This window comes from Lingula anatina, chromosome 3 (genome assembly GCF_051362555.1).
Source record: "Lingula anatina isolate TDL-2025a chromosome 3, LinAna3.0, whole genome shotgun sequence".
NCBI lineage: Eukaryota > Metazoa > Brachiopoda > Lingulata > Lingulida > Lingulidae > Lingula > Lingula anatina.
The window spans coordinates 32,940,187-32,957,753 of record NC_141769.1 but is presented as its reverse complement, the minus strand read 5'-3'; the positions used below and the strand labels follow the sequence as shown (position 1 = coordinate 32,957,753).

The window sequence follows — 17,567 nt, the reverse complement described above, 5'->3', positions numbered from 1 at the left end:
GTTTCACTGGGAAAGGGCCCTTATTCTCGGTTGGGTCTACACATCCAAATATGTGTAACTGGGCCACCTTACCCCGGTCTACCCTTTGTACAGTGGGTATCATCCAGGATGGAGGGCATGGGACTGACACACTGGGGTGACATCTTGGCGGTGGTTGCATACTTTGTCTTCGTGTTAGCAGTTGGGATATGGGTGAGAAAGTGTGTGTGTGTGTGTGTGTGTGTGTGTGTGTGTGAGAGAGAGAGAGAGAGAGAGAGAGAGAGAGAGAGAGAGAGAGAGAAGAGAGAGAGAGAGAAAGAGAGAGAGCATTTGTATTGAGACACAATTCATTGTGTGAGCTGTAGAGAAATCAGAGATAAACCAATGCGTGCTTTTACTAACTAACAAACACGTGCATGTGTGAGGGAAAATTGCCAATCAAATCCTCTTTTCAGTCAATATGCAGGCCGTCCACGGGGAATGTGAAGGGATACTTTCTTGCAGGCAGAGACATGGCGTGGTGGCCGGTGAGTAGAGCTCCTAATGTAATTACAGGTACTGGTATCTTATCTAAATACCTCTGAATAAGATAACAGGTATGAACCCAGCTTTTAATGTGGCCATTTTCCTATTTCTTTCTCTTCTGCTTTCACATAAATACGGCTTTAAAGTTGACCCTCTTGTCTTAGCTATGTCTTTGAAATATATGTAGTAATTAAATATGGTTTTCTTTCTATCCAGGTTGGTGCCAGCCTGTTTGCCAGTAATATTGGCAGTGAACATTTCATCGGACTGGCCGGCGCGGGCGCTGCGTCTGGGATAGCTATCAGCATGTATGAACTTAACGTAAGAATATCTTAGAGGCCGTTCAGAATGAGTTAGGCCGCTCTTGGTTGTGGACCCAAGTTAGGATATGTTAGAATTGCAAAACCGGCATTAGAACAAGCACCAAGAAAGGTGCGACTTCAAAGTGATTTGTAAATGTATTGTCACATGGCTCATAATCTGAAAAAAAAAAAAAAAACGCATCAGATGTCGGGTGGACCAACTAGGACCTAGGGTGGGCAAGTTGGCACCCTGTTCTTCTATGCAGATAAATATCCATTTAATGAGATGGATTTTTACGCAATTAAATGAATTTAATTGATTTTTGAGAGTTGTTGTTAAATTTGAAGGCCAGACAAGTAAAACTAAGTTGTGGATTCGGTCGCACTAAAACACTAATCAATGCGTGTGTGTATTATCAAAGTAAAATGTTTTTATTCATTTTACAGGCGATCCCGAATCTCATTATACTGTCGTGGATATTTTATCCAATATATGTTGCATCGGGGGTAAATATTCTCATTTGAAATAGCACAGTCTCAAACTACCCCCCTTTATATTGAAAATAGAGATAACTTTGCCAAGTCTACATGGAAGATCAACCACCTTAATGATTTTTTTTTTGCATTGTTTGGCATTGTGCACATATTTTTATTCCTCATAACCCGGACCCCTTCAGGGTTTTCAATTCCATAATCAAGGGATAAAACAAACATAGCTATGGCCGACTTCATTTAGTAAGCACGAAGATCACAGACACACCCAGAAATTCAGCGCCACATGGAAACAGATTTAAATCACTAGTTCTTCGCATCTTCTTTCTTGTCCTTTCTCTGAAACTCGGGGTGATAGTGAGTAGGTTGAGACGCTGTGCTCTGTCCTGCAGGTATTTACAATGCCGGAGTATATGGAGAAGAGATTCAGCAACCAGCGTCTCCGTATATATCTCAGTGTATTAGCGCTGGTGCTATACATCTTCACCAAAATTGCGGTAAGTGTGAATTTTAGTCCCTTCCTTAAATATAAAAAATAATACTTATTGAGTCTACTAAATGGTTAGCGTAAAGTGATTGTAGCAGACCGGCGACGATTATGTTTGCATAAACCTTTTGGTGTTTCAGATAGTCTACGATTTTGTGCCGAGCCAGTGTTCAAACAGAATCCTTAAAAACAATTTGTGTAGCTTATAATTTTTATTGAATAACTCATATAAAACACGGCAGCATTTTTGTACACAGAGTCTATAATTGTAATGCGACGCTTCAATATTTTTTATGCTAGGTATCAATATACGCCGGTGCCTTGTTCATCGGTCTTGCACTGGGTTGGAACATGTATCTGTCTATTGCTGTGTTACTGACTGTGACAGGTGCGTACACTGTACTAGGGGGACTAACAGCAGTGATATATACAGATACTCTGCAGACAGCCATCATGCTGGTTGGATCTGTGTCGCTTACAGTTCTAGGTCAGTACAATGATTATCTGAAAGGCCAAGGCCTTGTTTACATGGCTATAGGATGTTTGTCCTAATATAAATAACCTTTGATAAGCTGTTTTTAAATAATTATTCTATTTCCTTTTTTCGCAGCAATATTAAATTAACCTGAACCAACAAAAATGGTATTTTTTAAAACGAAAACACAATAAAAAACTACCATAATTAGATATATTTATGAAACGCTTCTTTCAAAGTGCAAATGAATTCAAATAAGACCATAAACTTTGTCCCCAAAGCCTTTTAAAATAGCGTTATCCAGCCGTCTGTCATTTCACTAGCAAATGCACTTGTATTGTTTGTTCCAGGTTTTGGCCGCATAGGAGGGTACCAGGAGCTCGTAATCCTCTACATGAACGCCACACCTACCGTGCGAGACGGAAACAGCAGTTGTGGTCAACCTAGGGACGACGCGTTCCATTTATTCCGTGATCCGGTGCAATCCGATAATCCTTGGCCCGGATTAATAGTACAGTCTACACTGGGGGTGTTGTGGTATTTTAGCGCAGATCAGGTACGTTGGCGAATGAGTGGATCTGTATTCAATACTTACTTTTGATATATCTATTAGAAGTAGATCTTTATCATAAGGATTAAACGGTGTGAGTACAGCACAGCGTCTAGCAATTGAATTGATAAATAACAGAGATTTTTGTACGTTTAACATTTCGCGTGTGGCATGTTTCTTGGCGCAGGAAAATAACTCGATGTACATTTTAAATTCACGTACGTACCTCAAAAGTAACATTTATCCGACACACACACATACATATAACGCTTTAAGTGAATGAAAAGTTTTCTAAATATCCTGTGAAATTATTTTGGAAATTATTTTGTAACCCCCTCCCCTACATTAATGTATGATTATATCAGGTAAAAAGTTTATGTCATGGACCAGTCTAACGTTACACACTCATCTGAACACAGTTTCGATTTCGATTTATAGGGAGAATATTATCTTTTGTATCATTATCTGTTGTTGCTACGTGTTAATGTAGTTTTGATTATAATTTATTACGATTTATAAAGATAATATAATCTATCTAAATACGGCATGTATTTGTACAGGTTATGGTACAGAGGGTGTTGGCTGCCAGGAACATTTCCCACGCTAAAGGCGGCGCCATACTGTCCTCGTACCTGAAAATACTGCCTCTTTTCCTCATCTTAATACCTGGCATGATGTCCCGGGCACTGTTCCCTGGTGAGGATTTCTTCATTCTTTACGATGCTTCAAAACTGCTCGATGCTGACTGTATAAAAACCCAATTCCTTGCAAGTATCGGAAGAAGTTATTTGAAAAGGTTTACTGCTTCATATGAACGGGCGTGTGTACCTGAATGCTAGCATATTATTTTCCATTATGAGAACCAATTTGTATCTTGTTCAGTCTTTCTATTCAAAACGAGGTTTGCTAGTATGTCGACTTTTTTGTCGTACTGGGGTATATACGACGTAAGTTTACAAAGTCTGACTTGCTTTTTCGATGTAAATGACTTCGGGTCTGTAGAAATTTTCTGGGTCTGCCAGTTAAGAGAGAACAAAACTTTCTGTGATCCTGTTTGGTCTAAAATTTGTTTCAGTTTGTTGAAACCAGTATATGTGGTTCATATATATAACACAGGGACTGTTAACAATACACGTTTTAATTTGTTTTTGCTTCAGACGAAGTAGCATGCGTAGATCCAGATGAATGTCTGAGATACTGTGGAAACCGAATTGGGTGCTCCAACATTGCCTACCCAAAACTGGTGCTAACCTTGCTGCCTACCGGTAAGTTAGAGCACTCCCGTAAAGCTAATAATTATATGTACTGGGATTTAATAATTTTGCTAAAGAACTACAAGTATGACCATTGCCTGTAAATAGTTTACTTTAGTTAGGTATACAAAGTGTTTATGGTGAACAACTAATTGGAAAACTGCAGTCATTATAGGAAACACATAAAGCTTGTTTGTTTTTCTGTTCGTTTGTACCTCTGTTTGGTTATATTTTTCGCTCGGTCCACTTTTGCGTGAGACTACTATATTACCTCTCGTTATGTCTAAATTAAACTTCTTTAAAATAATCATTTCATGTTTGTTTCAAAGGTATGAAAGGGCTTCTATTGGCTGTAATGCTGTCCGCCATAATGAGTTCTTTGACGTCGGTGTTCAATAGTGCGAGCGCCCTCTTTACCATGGACCTGTGGAGGCGTTTACGACCTTTGGCTCATGAGAGAGAACTTTTGATAGTCGGAAGGTGAGAAAAGATCTGTAGAGTCGGAGATACAATTAGAACCAACAGATGTACACTGAAATATTTTAAATCTATTTTTTTCTAAAAATTTGGATAATTATTCTGGAATAAGCGTATTTCTTGACATCATTGCCCAAACGTTTTTTTTTATTCTAAATTCTACTCAGGGTGTTCATTGTTGTCCTGTGCGGTGTTAGTATATTGTGGATACCTCTTGTCCAGTCTTCACAAGGAGGGACCCTCTTCAACTACATACAGGCAGTGCAGGGATATCTGGGAACACCAATCAGCGCTCTGTTTCTCTTAGCGATATTTTGGAAGAGGATGACCGAAAAGGTAATTTAAGATTCTAATTTCATTGAGGGAAATGGAAATTTGAATCAGATTTTAGAGGGTTTGTTCTCAATATATTTAAAAAAGGTTATTTGGAAATTTCATAAAAAAGCGTTTTAAAATTACATGTAACTGTTACTATTGCATTTAATATATTGATTGAACACGGTACTGTGCATCACTTACCAATCAAACAAAAGAGCAATTCCGTGGTCCACTTATATATATATATAAGAGAAATTCCGTGGTTCACTTATATCCACCAATGCCATACTAATATTCGTAGGGTGCCTTTTGTGGAATACTATCTGGGCATATATGTGGCATTATACGGATGGCAATGGATTTCAGTCTGTCTGCCCCACAGTGCGGGGAGGAGGAGACAAGGCCCGCCATCTTATACAAAGTTCACTACACGTACTTTGGTATGATACTGATCATTATTACCACCGGGGTGACAGTGATTGTGAGCCTGGTGACACGTCCTGTCGACCAAAAAGAGGTAAACTTTATACATCTATAGTATTGAGAAAGAGCTAATGTACATCTGATTTGAGCACTTTGATGGAAAAAGGACAATTCACCACTTAGGCTGTTAGAATGGTGTTAGCTAATATTTATAGATAGTCAATTACAGTACATGTATGCAAAAGTACGCCACGTTGCCTTTTTCACATGCATTGAAAAATCAGTATATGCACATATACATCAAAATAACCTGTTTATTTTTTAAGGAAGGTAAACGCAAAATATATTTCTTTCAAATTGAAATCCAAAATATGTGACCAACCGATTCTTGACTACGGGCTAAATCTTACATTTAAAGCTTGCCGGCCTAACGTGGTGGACAAGAAAAGAAACGCCAGTTAAAAGACAAGTTCCGTCACCAGACCGCCAGCAGTATGATACCGTTGCCTATGAAGCCAGGGACGCTGACGATAATGGTGACGTAACTTTACCCGAAATCAAGACAAGAGGAAAAATCTCAGGTTAATATGATTCTTTTTTATTATTGCATGATGACAATCACTTACTAATCTTGATTTATTTGTCGACAAGACGCTGAAATATAATAGTTGTTCTGGTGGTGAGGCGATGCGTAAGAGCATTTTTGATGTAATTTTTTTCAAAGTGGTAATGCATATTTTAAACGCATTTCAGCCCATTAATGACAAATGATAATGATATGTTGTTTGGTATTCCGTGCAGCCTAACTGTAATGGAAGACGACATTTAAAAAAGTTTCACCCCGTCAATAGTCGTCATTCCAATCCGCGTGTCATTTTACCATTTCATGATTTAATATACAGTAATCCTAGTAGGTGGCGACACTAACAAAGACAGCACGGAAGACGACAGCAGTGAGCAAAGTATAAGACAGCGCTGTCTACATTTGATATGTGGAGTCCCCAAAAATGACCACTCAGTCGAGGAACCTGTGGGCTCCGGTCCCAGCCAGAACGAACTAAATGAGCCTAGGAAACTCAGGATGCTGCTAAACATCAATGCAGGGGTTGCCTGCGTGGTGCTTGCGGTATTGTGGATAATATTCCGTTGACATCACTTTTTAATTATTTTCCTTCAGCCGATTACTACCAGCTATTAATGCAGTGCCTTGTAGTAACTATATTGCGTTTGTCACATTGTACATAGAATACTGATGAAGAGTTGCGCACTTCGTTGACAGAAACGTAGTATATTTTGAAATGCCAAACCTCATCCTCATGTTAACGCTATCTTTGGCAAATTGATTGATTCCAAATCAAAAGACCATCAGATGTAATTAAACACGTTAATACAGCTTACAACTGGCTCAGCAAAGAGAGCAATTAAAATGAGTAAATTTCGGGATTTGGAAGGTTTTACTATAAGCTTTTATACATAATCCAGAAGCTTTTGGATTTGACATATGTTCGTTAGACTTATGAATATATATTACAAAAGAGCACTTAATGGCCGATATAAGACTGGTGTAAAAAATTTAGAATAAATTCTTCATTAAAAGATTATCAGATTTAGTTTCATTCAAATTATTCTACATCCAATCTTAACTTCCAATCTTCTTCTCTGAAGTCGCCTTAAGTCACTCTTTTTGCTTTAAGTCTTTGACGTCATGGATCACTTCTCTTGCCTGCAAATAAAAAATATCATACCGATAGTTTCAATACATTTTCTTTGGAATAAATCATATTTTGCCACAAAGATTGTTTTAGATGTACATGGTTAATAATTGACTAGATTTTATGGGGTACAGGTAAATTAATTTGATAAACAGAAGATGTGCGTTGTCATGTAGTCGTTTTAATACATACCATCCAGTGCACAGTGGAAAAAATTCTCGCGGAAAATTCACGTTTTACTTATTTTCCTAGGGTAACCAACCTTTGACCCTCCTTCCTGTGATTCGTCATAACTCTGTATTGTGGGGAAGTTTTAAATATTTCTTAACACGGGCGTTAGTGTTGGTTTTTTTAAAATTCTTCTGTGGATAAATGAAAAGTTTATTTCTTATAATAAGAAGTGGCGTATGTAAGTAAAAAGTTTTAAATCGTACTTTCTGTCTCTTTAAAATGTGAAACCTAATCTGTACCTCCAATAATGATTTCCCACAAAAATAAAATACCTACCCAATAAAAGAACCTCGCTGCTCCAGCACTTTGGTCTCTCACTTCATCTATAGTTCCAACATAAACATTCAGTATTTCCTTCTCACAGAATTCTGCTTGTGTTATTGATACTTTGTTGATGTCGAGCTTCTTTGCCCTAAACAGCGTGCTATTTTGACCCGTCTTTCTTAGCAACGCCTGGACAAACGCCCAATCCTGATAATATAAACAATATCTTATTAACAGTTGCTTGAAAAAAGGAAAAAGGTCGCAAAAGCGTCTATTGAACATTAAACTTTATACTCCAAATGTTGGACAATGTTTTGAAAATTAATAAACAATAAAAACGTCTTTACTGCTCTAAGGCATAAGGTGTTCTTTCTAGAAGATTCACTAACCTATCTCTGTTTTGCTTAACACATTGAAATGGATTCTTCGATCAACCTCTGGGACTGGTCAATTTTTTGTTAAATTCGTTTTTGCACATTTTTATTTTTTTAATATAAAGTCTAGATGTGTGGATTCGGTATAGAATATATTTTAGGAAGATCTTGACGAATAAACTGAAATTGAACAACACATAAAAAGTGACAGTTAAATCTATCAATATTTTTTCTGTAGCCAAAAAAACAAACCAGAAGTCCAAATAATACAAAAACCAAATAATACGCAATAGCTAATGGTGCCCACAGTTTAACTTCATAACGTGGGATGGCTCTTTGTCAATTTGTCCCTACCCTTAAGTCCTCAAAGTCTTCCCCAAGGAGCACATACGCAGCGGCCATAGTGTAATGGATGGCAACAGGTGGTCTTTGGTATTTGTGTAGCTCAGTGATAAGGCGGAAATTCATATCCAGCATCTTATGGCGTCTTTTCTTCTTTTTCTCACCAGCGAGAGCTTCTGCTTCTTCAATGTCCGGCCGAAGTCGGTTTTGTATATGCTCAGGTAAATCAACAACATCCTGAAGTAGCTGCCTGAGACGAATCTTATCTCTCGCTTTAATACTATCCCGGAACGCTGAAAACATACAAATTAAGTTTTCATTCTCGGAGATCAAAATCGTTGCTTAAATTTGTCAATAGATGCAGGAAATAAAATGTTGCTTTTTAATGCTGTTGGCGTCAATATGAATGATAGTCATAACTCTTAATGTGCCTGTTTGCTAGCCTGTCGGTCTTTTCATCCATCTGTCTCTTGTCTGTCTCTCTTATATTGTCAGTTTTTCTGTCTGTCTGTCTGTTTGTCTTTATATTTGCTGTGGGTAAAACAGGGCGTGGGAACGGCAACTTACCTTTGTGATACTCAGAATATTCAAGTTCCTCTTTAGCTGCCTTAATCAATCCATTATCTGGAACGTTGTTCTCCTCTGCTTCATTGATGGCCTCTTTCAACATTTTCCTTTTGCGACCAGGTTTGTCCTCGCGTATGGCCTTTTTCAACTTTCTATAAATATCCTTATATTCTCCATATTTCATATCTGAATTTGAATAATATAAGTATATGGACCATAGGCATATAAACCGTATTTGGACCGTACAAATAGACATCAGCTGACATTGTCTCATAAGGTAGAAAGCAAGTCTGAAGACAGAAAGATAAGCAGACAGACGAGCAGAATCTTTGCCAACAACAGAGGCAGAATATTATATTTACCATCAATGTGTTCTGAAATGTCTTCCAACTTTTCTTCTATTCCAGTCGGTCGGAAAAGCTGATGCTCCTCGGAGATGAAATCTAACGTGGTGGGGACCTCTCTGTCCAGAGACGCCCCATACGACACCAGATTACCCCATTTATCGGCAGACGATTGAACGGTTTCATCTTGCTTCAGCATAGACAGACTGTGTTGGATGTACCAAAGCATGGGTTCGTTGTATTTGTCGATTTTATGTGTCCCTGCTCTGCTGATGTACTGTGCAATCATCTCTCTTTTGTCTTCTATTGATTGCAATCCCTTTTCGAGCGCGTCTTTTGAATCTGCATACCGCAAGGACGAAATAAACTCCGCTGCTTGTAGAATGGCCGCCTTTGCCTGAAGCCGTGCTTCTTGCTGGGTGAATGTCACGAGGGCCGCTTCTTTGGACTGCTCCACGCTGTGTGGAAGTTCCTTATACGGTACTTGTAGTTTCTCCTTGATGAGGCCGGATTCACTTTGATAAGAAACGTTGATCTCGAGGACGTCTTTATTAGGCAAAGTCTTTGAATGGTCGTCCGGTAGGAGAAGGGTATACAACACGTGCTTGGATAGTTCTGCAGATATGGTGTGGATGAACTGTTCTGAGACTTGACGTGTGGTAAGACTCGGGGATGCTGCCAACTGGGGCATCTCTGTTCTGTCAAACACTACACCATTCAATGCTTGAGCGACGACTTTAACGTGTCTGGCCACCGCAGTCTGCTGAAGCAGGACCGTCTTCATCATGTTGAGCTCCAGTATGGTGTTTTCATCCATGAAATAGAAGGTCTCACTGCTGAAAGCTTGTCCCAGGTCGTACATCAGCGTGGGCATGAATCCGCCTGTGCTGAAGGCAGCAATCTGGATGGTGTAGTCTTCCCCCAGACCGGATTCCTTTCCCATGGCGCTGAACCGATCTCTCAGCTCTGGGATCAGTTGCTGTGATGTGGTTATCCCGCAGTTGGCGCCTCCGTCCGTGAATAGCACGATTTTGTCATCAAAGCTGAAATTTTAGATAAAACAGGTTTTTTTTTCAGATAGTGATTTGTCTGTTTTTATTCTATTTTATTAAATAACATGATGTCTGACTTGTTAAAATGGAACACACATACACACACACGCCTGATGTAGTTTAAACTTTAATTTTAGCCAAATATAATAATCATGTTTAAAATTAAATGTTGATTAATTCCAGTAAACAGTGCACAGTGTAGTTTTTGGTCATACTATGTTTCTCTTGGCTTTACCATCTCAAAGTCAGTCTTCGGTATTGTTCCAATGCCTCAAACAGACCGGCGCTAAGGTTAGTTAAACCCATCACGTGAATGTTCCTTATAGTTTCCTTAACCCCCTCCTTGACACAAAAGAAAAGGAAGAGGAAATTTTAAATCACTCAAGTTTAATAACTACAAATTGTATCCAGACACGATATTAAGGAATGAAATTATTTAAGGAAATATTCCTATATACAGATACATATATGTTACCTTGGCTTCACTGGCCATTCGCGTCAACCCTAGCGTCAGATGGGATTCGTTGCCAAAAACTACGACACCTAGATAGTCCACTTCATCCATGTAATCTACCAGAACTTGGGCGAACGTTTTCATTTTCTCTAGCTTGCTTATATTTTCCTTGCCGTAGTTTCCAAGCATGCTTCCACTGGCATCGATAACACACATGATTCGCATGGGTGGCCGACTTGTACTAAGCAAAGCATCCTGGACGCTTGTTTTTGCCTTTAATTCTAGTTGGACTCTTGTCTGAAACAAAAGTTACAGATGCAATGTTAACTATATTTCCATTTGACGTGAGATATAGCACACGTTATTCAATGAGATGAAACATTGACACAATTAATAATAATAATAATAATAATAATAATAATAATAATAATAATAAACAATTGCAGATGATGTGAGCAAAGTTACTCAATTTACTATTATGTGCTTGTGAATCGTACTATCTGGATCGATCTTACTTTACTGGGCTTCTCGCTAAAGTGCTTTCAATGTAATCAGCTTCATTTTCTGGCACGCTTCCTTGAGTAACTAGGAGATAATTGAGTACCCTTAGCAAAATGAAAAGTTTGAAGCAACAAGTTTGCAGGAGTTTGCCAAAAAAAAAAAAAAAAAAACTTCTCATTTGGAGCCATATTGCAGCAAATTGGCGTCAACTTCGCAAGATGAAATTGCAGTTTGCAGCAATATTGTAACAAACTTGCTGCTTCTTTGCAGCCAATTTGAAGCAGACCTGATATTTCGATATTTCGTGTACCGTTAATTACCCCCGTGCCAGAAATTTAAGCCGCGTACACTCGCAATTTACCGAGAATCCCAGCAGAGTTAGATCAATTCAGCTAGAGCAATCAGTTTATGGGAACACTCCCCTTTAGTTTGGTCCGACGTCTGAATTTATTGACCTAATTCTTTCATCAAAGAACATTTATCATAACTATAAATCGTCAAAAGTAAACATTTTAGTCATCTTTATCTGATAACGCACCTTGTCATGTACACATATGCAATGATGTGATATAAACAGTGGCTTGTTCACTTTATCAACGGCTTCTCTGGTTATTCTCACACTGCCAACATGAGCCAATACGTTACAGGCTCCCTGCCTTGCAAACAGATTCAGTTCATATTTGCCACATTCTGGCAGAGTTGCCCTCAGAATATAGTTGCCGTCTGGCTTCTTCTCAACCGCTAAGTTACTCCGCATATCTTTGTTCTTCTTGTCGGTAATTTTGCTGCCATTGGTGAGCATACAAAACGTGTATTCTAAGGATCTGTCACCGCTGGCTCCACTGGTTTGAACCCAAATGTCGGCTATTTCGTCCAAAGTTTTGATTTCGCCGGACTTGGGATACAGCAAATGAACGCCCACTTTTTCCGAATGTTGAGTTGGACCCAGACCCTTTTCTAGATGAAAAGGGAAAATAGACGCCTGCTCATCGGTCGAATCCTTATCGTTCCCTGCGCTTTCGATGTGATATTCAAATGTCTTTTTCCATACTCCGTGGTTCTCGGCCTCTATTTCAAGGATGTATTCACCACTCTGCGGCAACCTCAATTGAACACTGTCTTCTTTTCCTTCTGACGTTGTCTTCAAATAACTCTGAAGAATGTCACTGTCAATTATGGTGCCTTCTTCGGTGTTGCTTTTTTCCATTCTCAGGAGACATCTAAGATTTGCTCCATGCTCGTTCTTGAATCGTAAAGTTAAGTTGCCGTCTGATGTTTTGATATATTTCCACTGATGGCCTTGAGAAATAGGATTAACACCTACGGAACTGGCTTCCTCCAACTTTGCCACATGTTTTGAGACATTCTTGAAAGGGGCGACCTGTAAGTTTTCGTTGTTGCACCTTAAAAGGTAGTTGCATACGTTCGTTTGCACCGCTCTGTTGCTGTTCCCTCGTTGTGCAAAAAGTTCCAAGGCATATTCACCTTTCTCGGGGACACGGACGGTATACACATCTTCATTTGCTTCCTTTTTGTGTTCAACAAAGTCTTGCAGAATTGCAGAATGAACTTGGTTTGACACTAAACGTGGTTGCACCATTTGAACGCCTGTTTCTGGTTTAGTTTTAAACCGGATTTCTATCTCGCCTGTATCTGCGTCAACGACCCCCCTCTTGTGTGTTTCTGCTGAAATACCAAGGTCGTTGGCGTGGAACCCCGGTCCAAAGTACCCATTCTGTGGTTTCAGTGGGTATGGCTGGTTATCAACAACGTTTTCCTTGGGCACTGGTTCAGAACATAGGATTCTGTAAATGGCAGCCCACCTGAAGAATGGGGATACCCCAATCTGTGCCGCAGAAATTTCAAGTTTGAAATCGCCGACTGTTGTAAATCTCATGGGAATCACATATTGGTCGGTGTCTTGGCGTATTTCTGGTGCCACGAATCTATCCAAGGTCCCCGTGCCTCTGCTACAGCTGAATAGTTCATATTGGAACATTATGTTCTTGCTTTTGCCTTTTGGAATCGAAATCACCGCCTCTGCTTTTCCTTTTTCAGTTGTTATTCTACACTTCGATCCACGCTCTATGGATAGATTGAGATTGAAGAAGCAATTGCGAAGGTATGGCTGAGTGACAAATTCCTGGAACGATAATGGAGATGCAAGTAGCTGCCACGCCTGGCTGTCTTCTTCGGGTATATGCCGATAAATCATTGCCTCCGGGTCTGTGAAGAACCAGAAGTCGTTGATTTCAAACACAACTTGTCCCTGGGACTGTTCACCCTTTTCGTTCTTCTTTTCGCCATCTTTTTCCACCAGTGTCCATTTTCCGGTATCAAATCCAGTCACTGCTTGGGTTCCCCAACGTATGTGCACAAATCTCCAGTCGTGATGATGGCTGTCGTTCCTATTGTCTACATATACGGCATTCCAAGATCCGTTTACTTCATTAGGATCCATGTCGTCCCCTACCGTGTAGTTTGCAGCCTTTGAATACCCCTTTATAGTGACGCATGGGATATTACACTTCCTGTAATAACATAAAACATATTCTTTATATATATATATATATATATATATATATATATATATATATCGCATCTGCTGGATATGAAAGATTTACAACAATACCCTGGCTACGACGTTGAGATTCAGCTTATTGGAGCTCAGCATAATTTCTACATTACCATTTAAAACTTTTATTACAGGAAGATAACTTGAAAAGAAAGTACTTGGACATGTAAGTGCTATGTGCCTTATTTTCATTGTACAGAACCTCTCAAAAAACTGGTATACATTATTATTATTATTATTAATTTACAACTAAGATATAAAACTTGTTTTGAAAGAGCCTTCATTCACCACCAGTAACATCAATTTACCTGCAAAGTTTTTCAAAGAATTTGACTTTACTGCTCCTCCTATTCTTTATCTGACAAAGGAACCATATTGGCGTATCTCCTTCAGGTTCGTTCCAGCTGATTGTGTTCAAGTCTTGGGAGCCAATCCACACAAATATGGCTCGAACAACCAGGTAATCTAGCCGGCCACATCCACACAGGAAGCTCGTAAGGGCCTCGTAGCTTTCTCGTACATCATCAGGAGCCTGTAGCAAAAACGTCTTAAGCTGCATTTGAACTTTAACTCTAATACGTACCATATGAGCCATGTTTTAAACATGTTTTAAACACTAGGAATAAAACAGTACATCTCATAATCGGCTAATCTCATATCTTGATGTAAAGAGATCTATAGACAACGTCGGAAAATCAGGTCTAATCGTCTGTTTTTGCCAAAACGTTGTATGTATAACATTGTTGCTATTAGTCCTGAAAAATAGTCTTACCACGGTGTGTCAAAGAAAAAAATGACCACATAGATTTTTTGAAGAGAAAATATTGCCATTTGGTAAATAAAAAGATTCTGTAATGAATCAAATATCTTTGTCAAGAGATTGCATTGCTTCATGCATTATAATGCTTATACTTGGAGAAAACAACTTTTTCGCGGACGGAAAGTAACAGTTCAGAAGTTCAGAAAAGATACCGTGCGTTTGCCTATCAAGTTGTTGTGAGATCTGTCTCTCTGTTAAATCAACAAGCATGTGTATGCATAACGATAAAGTACTTTCAAAATGAGTTACAGTAGATTAGACTGTGGAAATAAACTTCTGCTTACCTGTATTCATTTGTGCCAGGTGATATTGAAAAGAATAAGAAATGATGATGCATGAGTACGATGAGTTTTAATTTTGGTATTAAGGCTTTTCCCAGAGGAGAAATTATGATAGTTATTGGTGCCCAAATATATGTATTTCAAAGAATACATCAAGTTCATTGCAATTGGCTACTGTAACACTATACATGTACCTGTTCGACCATGTCGTCAATACTGGAGAACTCCTGTTGGTCGAACACTTCTGCTTTCTTACCCCTCGGCGGCGCAGGTGGGGGATAGGTGCTTGGATCGTTGGCGTCGTACTCGTACTGAATAAGTGGAAAACTAGTTTATATCAGAAGAATGCAAAAAAACTTAAACAGTATATTGGATCAACATTTTTCATATATTTTGAATGATTCAAAATAATATAAAAACGCATATACAGGGTGTTACATAAAAACGACCCATTTTACTGATATAATTAAGATATTTCAAACTTTCTTTCACCAAATTGGACCACCTTGTAATTTAAAAATTGCATTTTTAGGTAATATAAACAGTAACAAGACCTGATATTCGTCCTCATAGGTGTTAGTCAGTTGTATTTCAGTGTTTGCCCTAGGGGTTCCTCTATCAGAAGGTGGGCCGTCGGTGCCTTTTGATCCTCCACAGCCCATTGTTATAAACACGTATTAACCATGGGATGTCCGTTTAGCTGGAATAATAACATATTAAAATATATATATATTGCAATTAAATTTGATAATTTTATGTCTTGAATTACACGCATGCCGTGTTCTCCAGATTGGGCTAAATTCAAAGTCTTATTTAAACAGAATGTGTCTATATATTATAAATGTTGTTCAAGTATATCACTTCACTCTGAAACCACTTCCATCTTTACTTACAATTGGAAAATAAAGCAAAACTTATCTGGCTACAAAGCACGTTTTCATCGACAAGTTTCAACAAACGTTCCGGCATCCGGAGAATCATTTCATTTACGGCATTTTTCATTAGAAAGTATTCCGTATCTCATGCAATCTGGACGAAATTATATTCTTTCCATTTAACATTTACGTAAAAAGTAAGAAACTAAGAATAACTTTTTTTACAGGGAGTAAAGTGAATATTAATGATTTGACTCCCCTCAATAAAACAGTTACTTACCTGACTTCACATGTACACTGTACCTTAACTTGCTGCTATCTTACGCTCACCCTAAGAGAACTCACAGACAAATAACCTAAAGATAAAATGTTCTAATCCCAGATAAATGTGACGAGAGTTTAACAGACTCCTCCTGTGATCAAAAACTATTTAAATGAAAACATTCTTTCTCGGTTGTTGACACAGACATCTACTTGTCTCTGATAAACCTCACCCACAGCGTGGAGAAGTGACATTTCAATTTTAGGTTATCTTGACATGTGTGGAGAAGATAACGAGTGAAGCTAGAATGTGTTTCTTTGTGTGTTTGTATGATAGTATGCAGTCAGGGTCACCATTATGACAGTCCTTTGCTGTCAGACGCTCCAGGGCTGTAGGCCACAGAGAGAGAGAGAGAGAGAGTTTGTTACAATACCAGTCTTCCAAATTATCTTTGTTGATCCATCCTCCATTTTTGGCCGTCTTCTGACAGAAAAAATAGATACCCGTCAATATAAACTTGAAAATCAGGCCGTCTTCTGAACCCAGAAGACAGTCTAAATCCGCCCCTGAATACACTACTGAAACTTTCAGTAAAAAAGTAAGTTATGAAACTCTACACTGTACCTTTGACATAAACGTAACAGTATATGCACACGTGAAAGGAAAACTAATGGGATCTGCTTCAGAACTACATTACTTTTAATAATTTTTTTCGAGATAATTGCATCTATTCTTTATTAATTAGCCGGTCCTCACCCGGAGTATTATTTTCAAACATCAGGAGCCCTTCGGGCACAGACTATTAACCTTGCATAACGTTTGCCAGTGTTCAGAGCAATTCATATTTAGGTCATTTATTAAATATATATTTATGTGTTCAGCTGATGACATTTTTTAAATACTCAGGTGAGGAGCGGTATCATTTAGGTTAGTCATAGTACATGTTTTTCTTAATTTTAATGGTATAATCTATTTAAGGGCATTTGTATTCAGTTTTAGAAATAGTGTTCTCAATTCTGAATTCTTTGCAAAAATTGTCTGTTAGAGCTGAATTGATCTGGCGCAGGGGATTGTGTGAAATTAATTTTTTTTTGAATGCAACATGTTTCTCTCGCTCTCCCTATTTTAATTACGCACACTTTCCTTCCAAAAACAAAATACCATCGATGACACAGTTCTGCAGTTGCTTGATCATTTATTGTAATTTGCCATTAAAACGCGCCGAGAAAAAAAGACCAACTGAGAGATTTAAGTTTGTAAAATAAAATAATTTCTTGTAAAATGAAGTGTTCCGGGGTTTTAAATCGCCATGCAGAGTCGGAAAATTAATTACGTACGTGAAAGCACAGGCTTGGGCGTAGCAGGATAGGGGAGCTTTGTTAGGCTTTGTTTTTTATGCGGGTCAGTTTTACAAACCCGTCCTATGCACAGGCAGCAAGAGGGTAATTAAATAAGAGGTCTCGTGCACATACTTAACAAAGTTTAAAAGAATATTTAAATAAACCATCAAAATATCACGTCGCAGACCGAGATGCCAGTCAACGCTAGCATGTCCAAACCAACTTCAAGTGGAACATTTTACCGATATCAACCCCGTAGATTACTGTTAAAAATTTATATTGACAGACACGG

The 17,567-nt window shown here is 38.5% G+C and overlaps 2 protein-coding genes across 2 annotated transcripts; one reads left to right on the top strand and one right to left on the bottom strand.

Annotated features, from left to right (window-relative positions):
* Positions 1–95: 95 nt before the first annotated feature.
* Positions 96–6,914, top strand: LOC106168271 (sodium/mannose cotransporter SLC5A10-like). The gene is made up of 14 exons (XM_013547279.2): positions 96–192; positions 435–506; positions 721–825; positions 1,254–1,313; positions 1,691–1,795; positions 2,086–2,272; positions 2,611–2,816; positions 3,371–3,506; positions 3,968–4,075; positions 4,393–4,543; positions 4,708–4,876; positions 5,160–5,375; positions 5,700–5,862; positions 6,196–6,914. Exons 1-14 carry the CDS (start codon positions 109–111, stop codon positions 6,429–6,431), a joined length of 1,998 nt encoding a protein of 665 aa, XP_013402733.2. The 5' UTR covers positions 96–108; the 3' UTR covers positions 6,432–6,914.
* A 22-nt stretch (positions 6,915–6,936) lies between these two features.
* On the bottom strand, positions 6,937–15,497 carry LOC106168276 (uncharacterized). Its single transcript, XM_087008791.1, has 11 exons — positions 15,353–15,497; positions 14,993–15,109; positions 14,006–14,229; positions 11,661–13,653; positions 10,643–10,918; positions 10,403–10,509; positions 9,134–10,158; positions 8,772–8,957; positions 8,217–8,497; positions 7,501–7,695; positions 6,937–7,004 (listed from the first exon to the last, which is right to left on the bottom strand). The coding sequence occupies exons 1-11, from the start codon at positions 15,458–15,460 to the stop codon at positions 6,957–6,959; spliced, it is 4,560 nt and encodes a 1,519-aa protein (XP_086864917.1). The 5' UTR covers positions 15,461–15,497; the 3' UTR covers positions 6,937–6,956.
* Positions 15,498–17,567: the final 2,070 nt, after the last annotated feature.

Excerpts from the sequence above, each read along its gene's own strand:
- LOC106168276 (XM_087008791.1), bottom strand. The coding sequence starts at position 15,460 with ATGGGCTGTGGAGGATCAAAAGGCACCGACGGCCCACCTTCTGATAGA. Across the intron at positions 13,654-14,005 it reads TTCTTTGAAAAACTTTGCAG|GAAGTGTAATATCCCATGCG; the intron begins GTAAATTGATGT and ends ATGTTATTACAG. Across the intron at positions 10,510-10,642 it reads GAATGGCCAGTGAAGCCAAG|GAGGGGGTTAAGGAAACTAT; the intron begins GTAACATATATG and ends TTTTGTGTCAAG.
- LOC106168271 (XM_013547279.2), top strand. The coding sequence starts at position 109 with ATGGAGGGCATGGGACTGACACACTGGGGTGACATCTTGGCGGTGGTT. Across the intron at positions 507-720 it reads GAGACATGGCGTGGTGGCCG|GTTGGTGCCAGCCTGTTTGC; the intron begins GTGAGTAGAGCT and ends CTTTCTATCCAG. Across the intron at positions 826-1,253 it reads TCAGCATGTATGAACTTAAC|GCGATCCCGAATCTCATTAT; the intron begins GTAAGAATATCT and ends TTCATTTTACAG.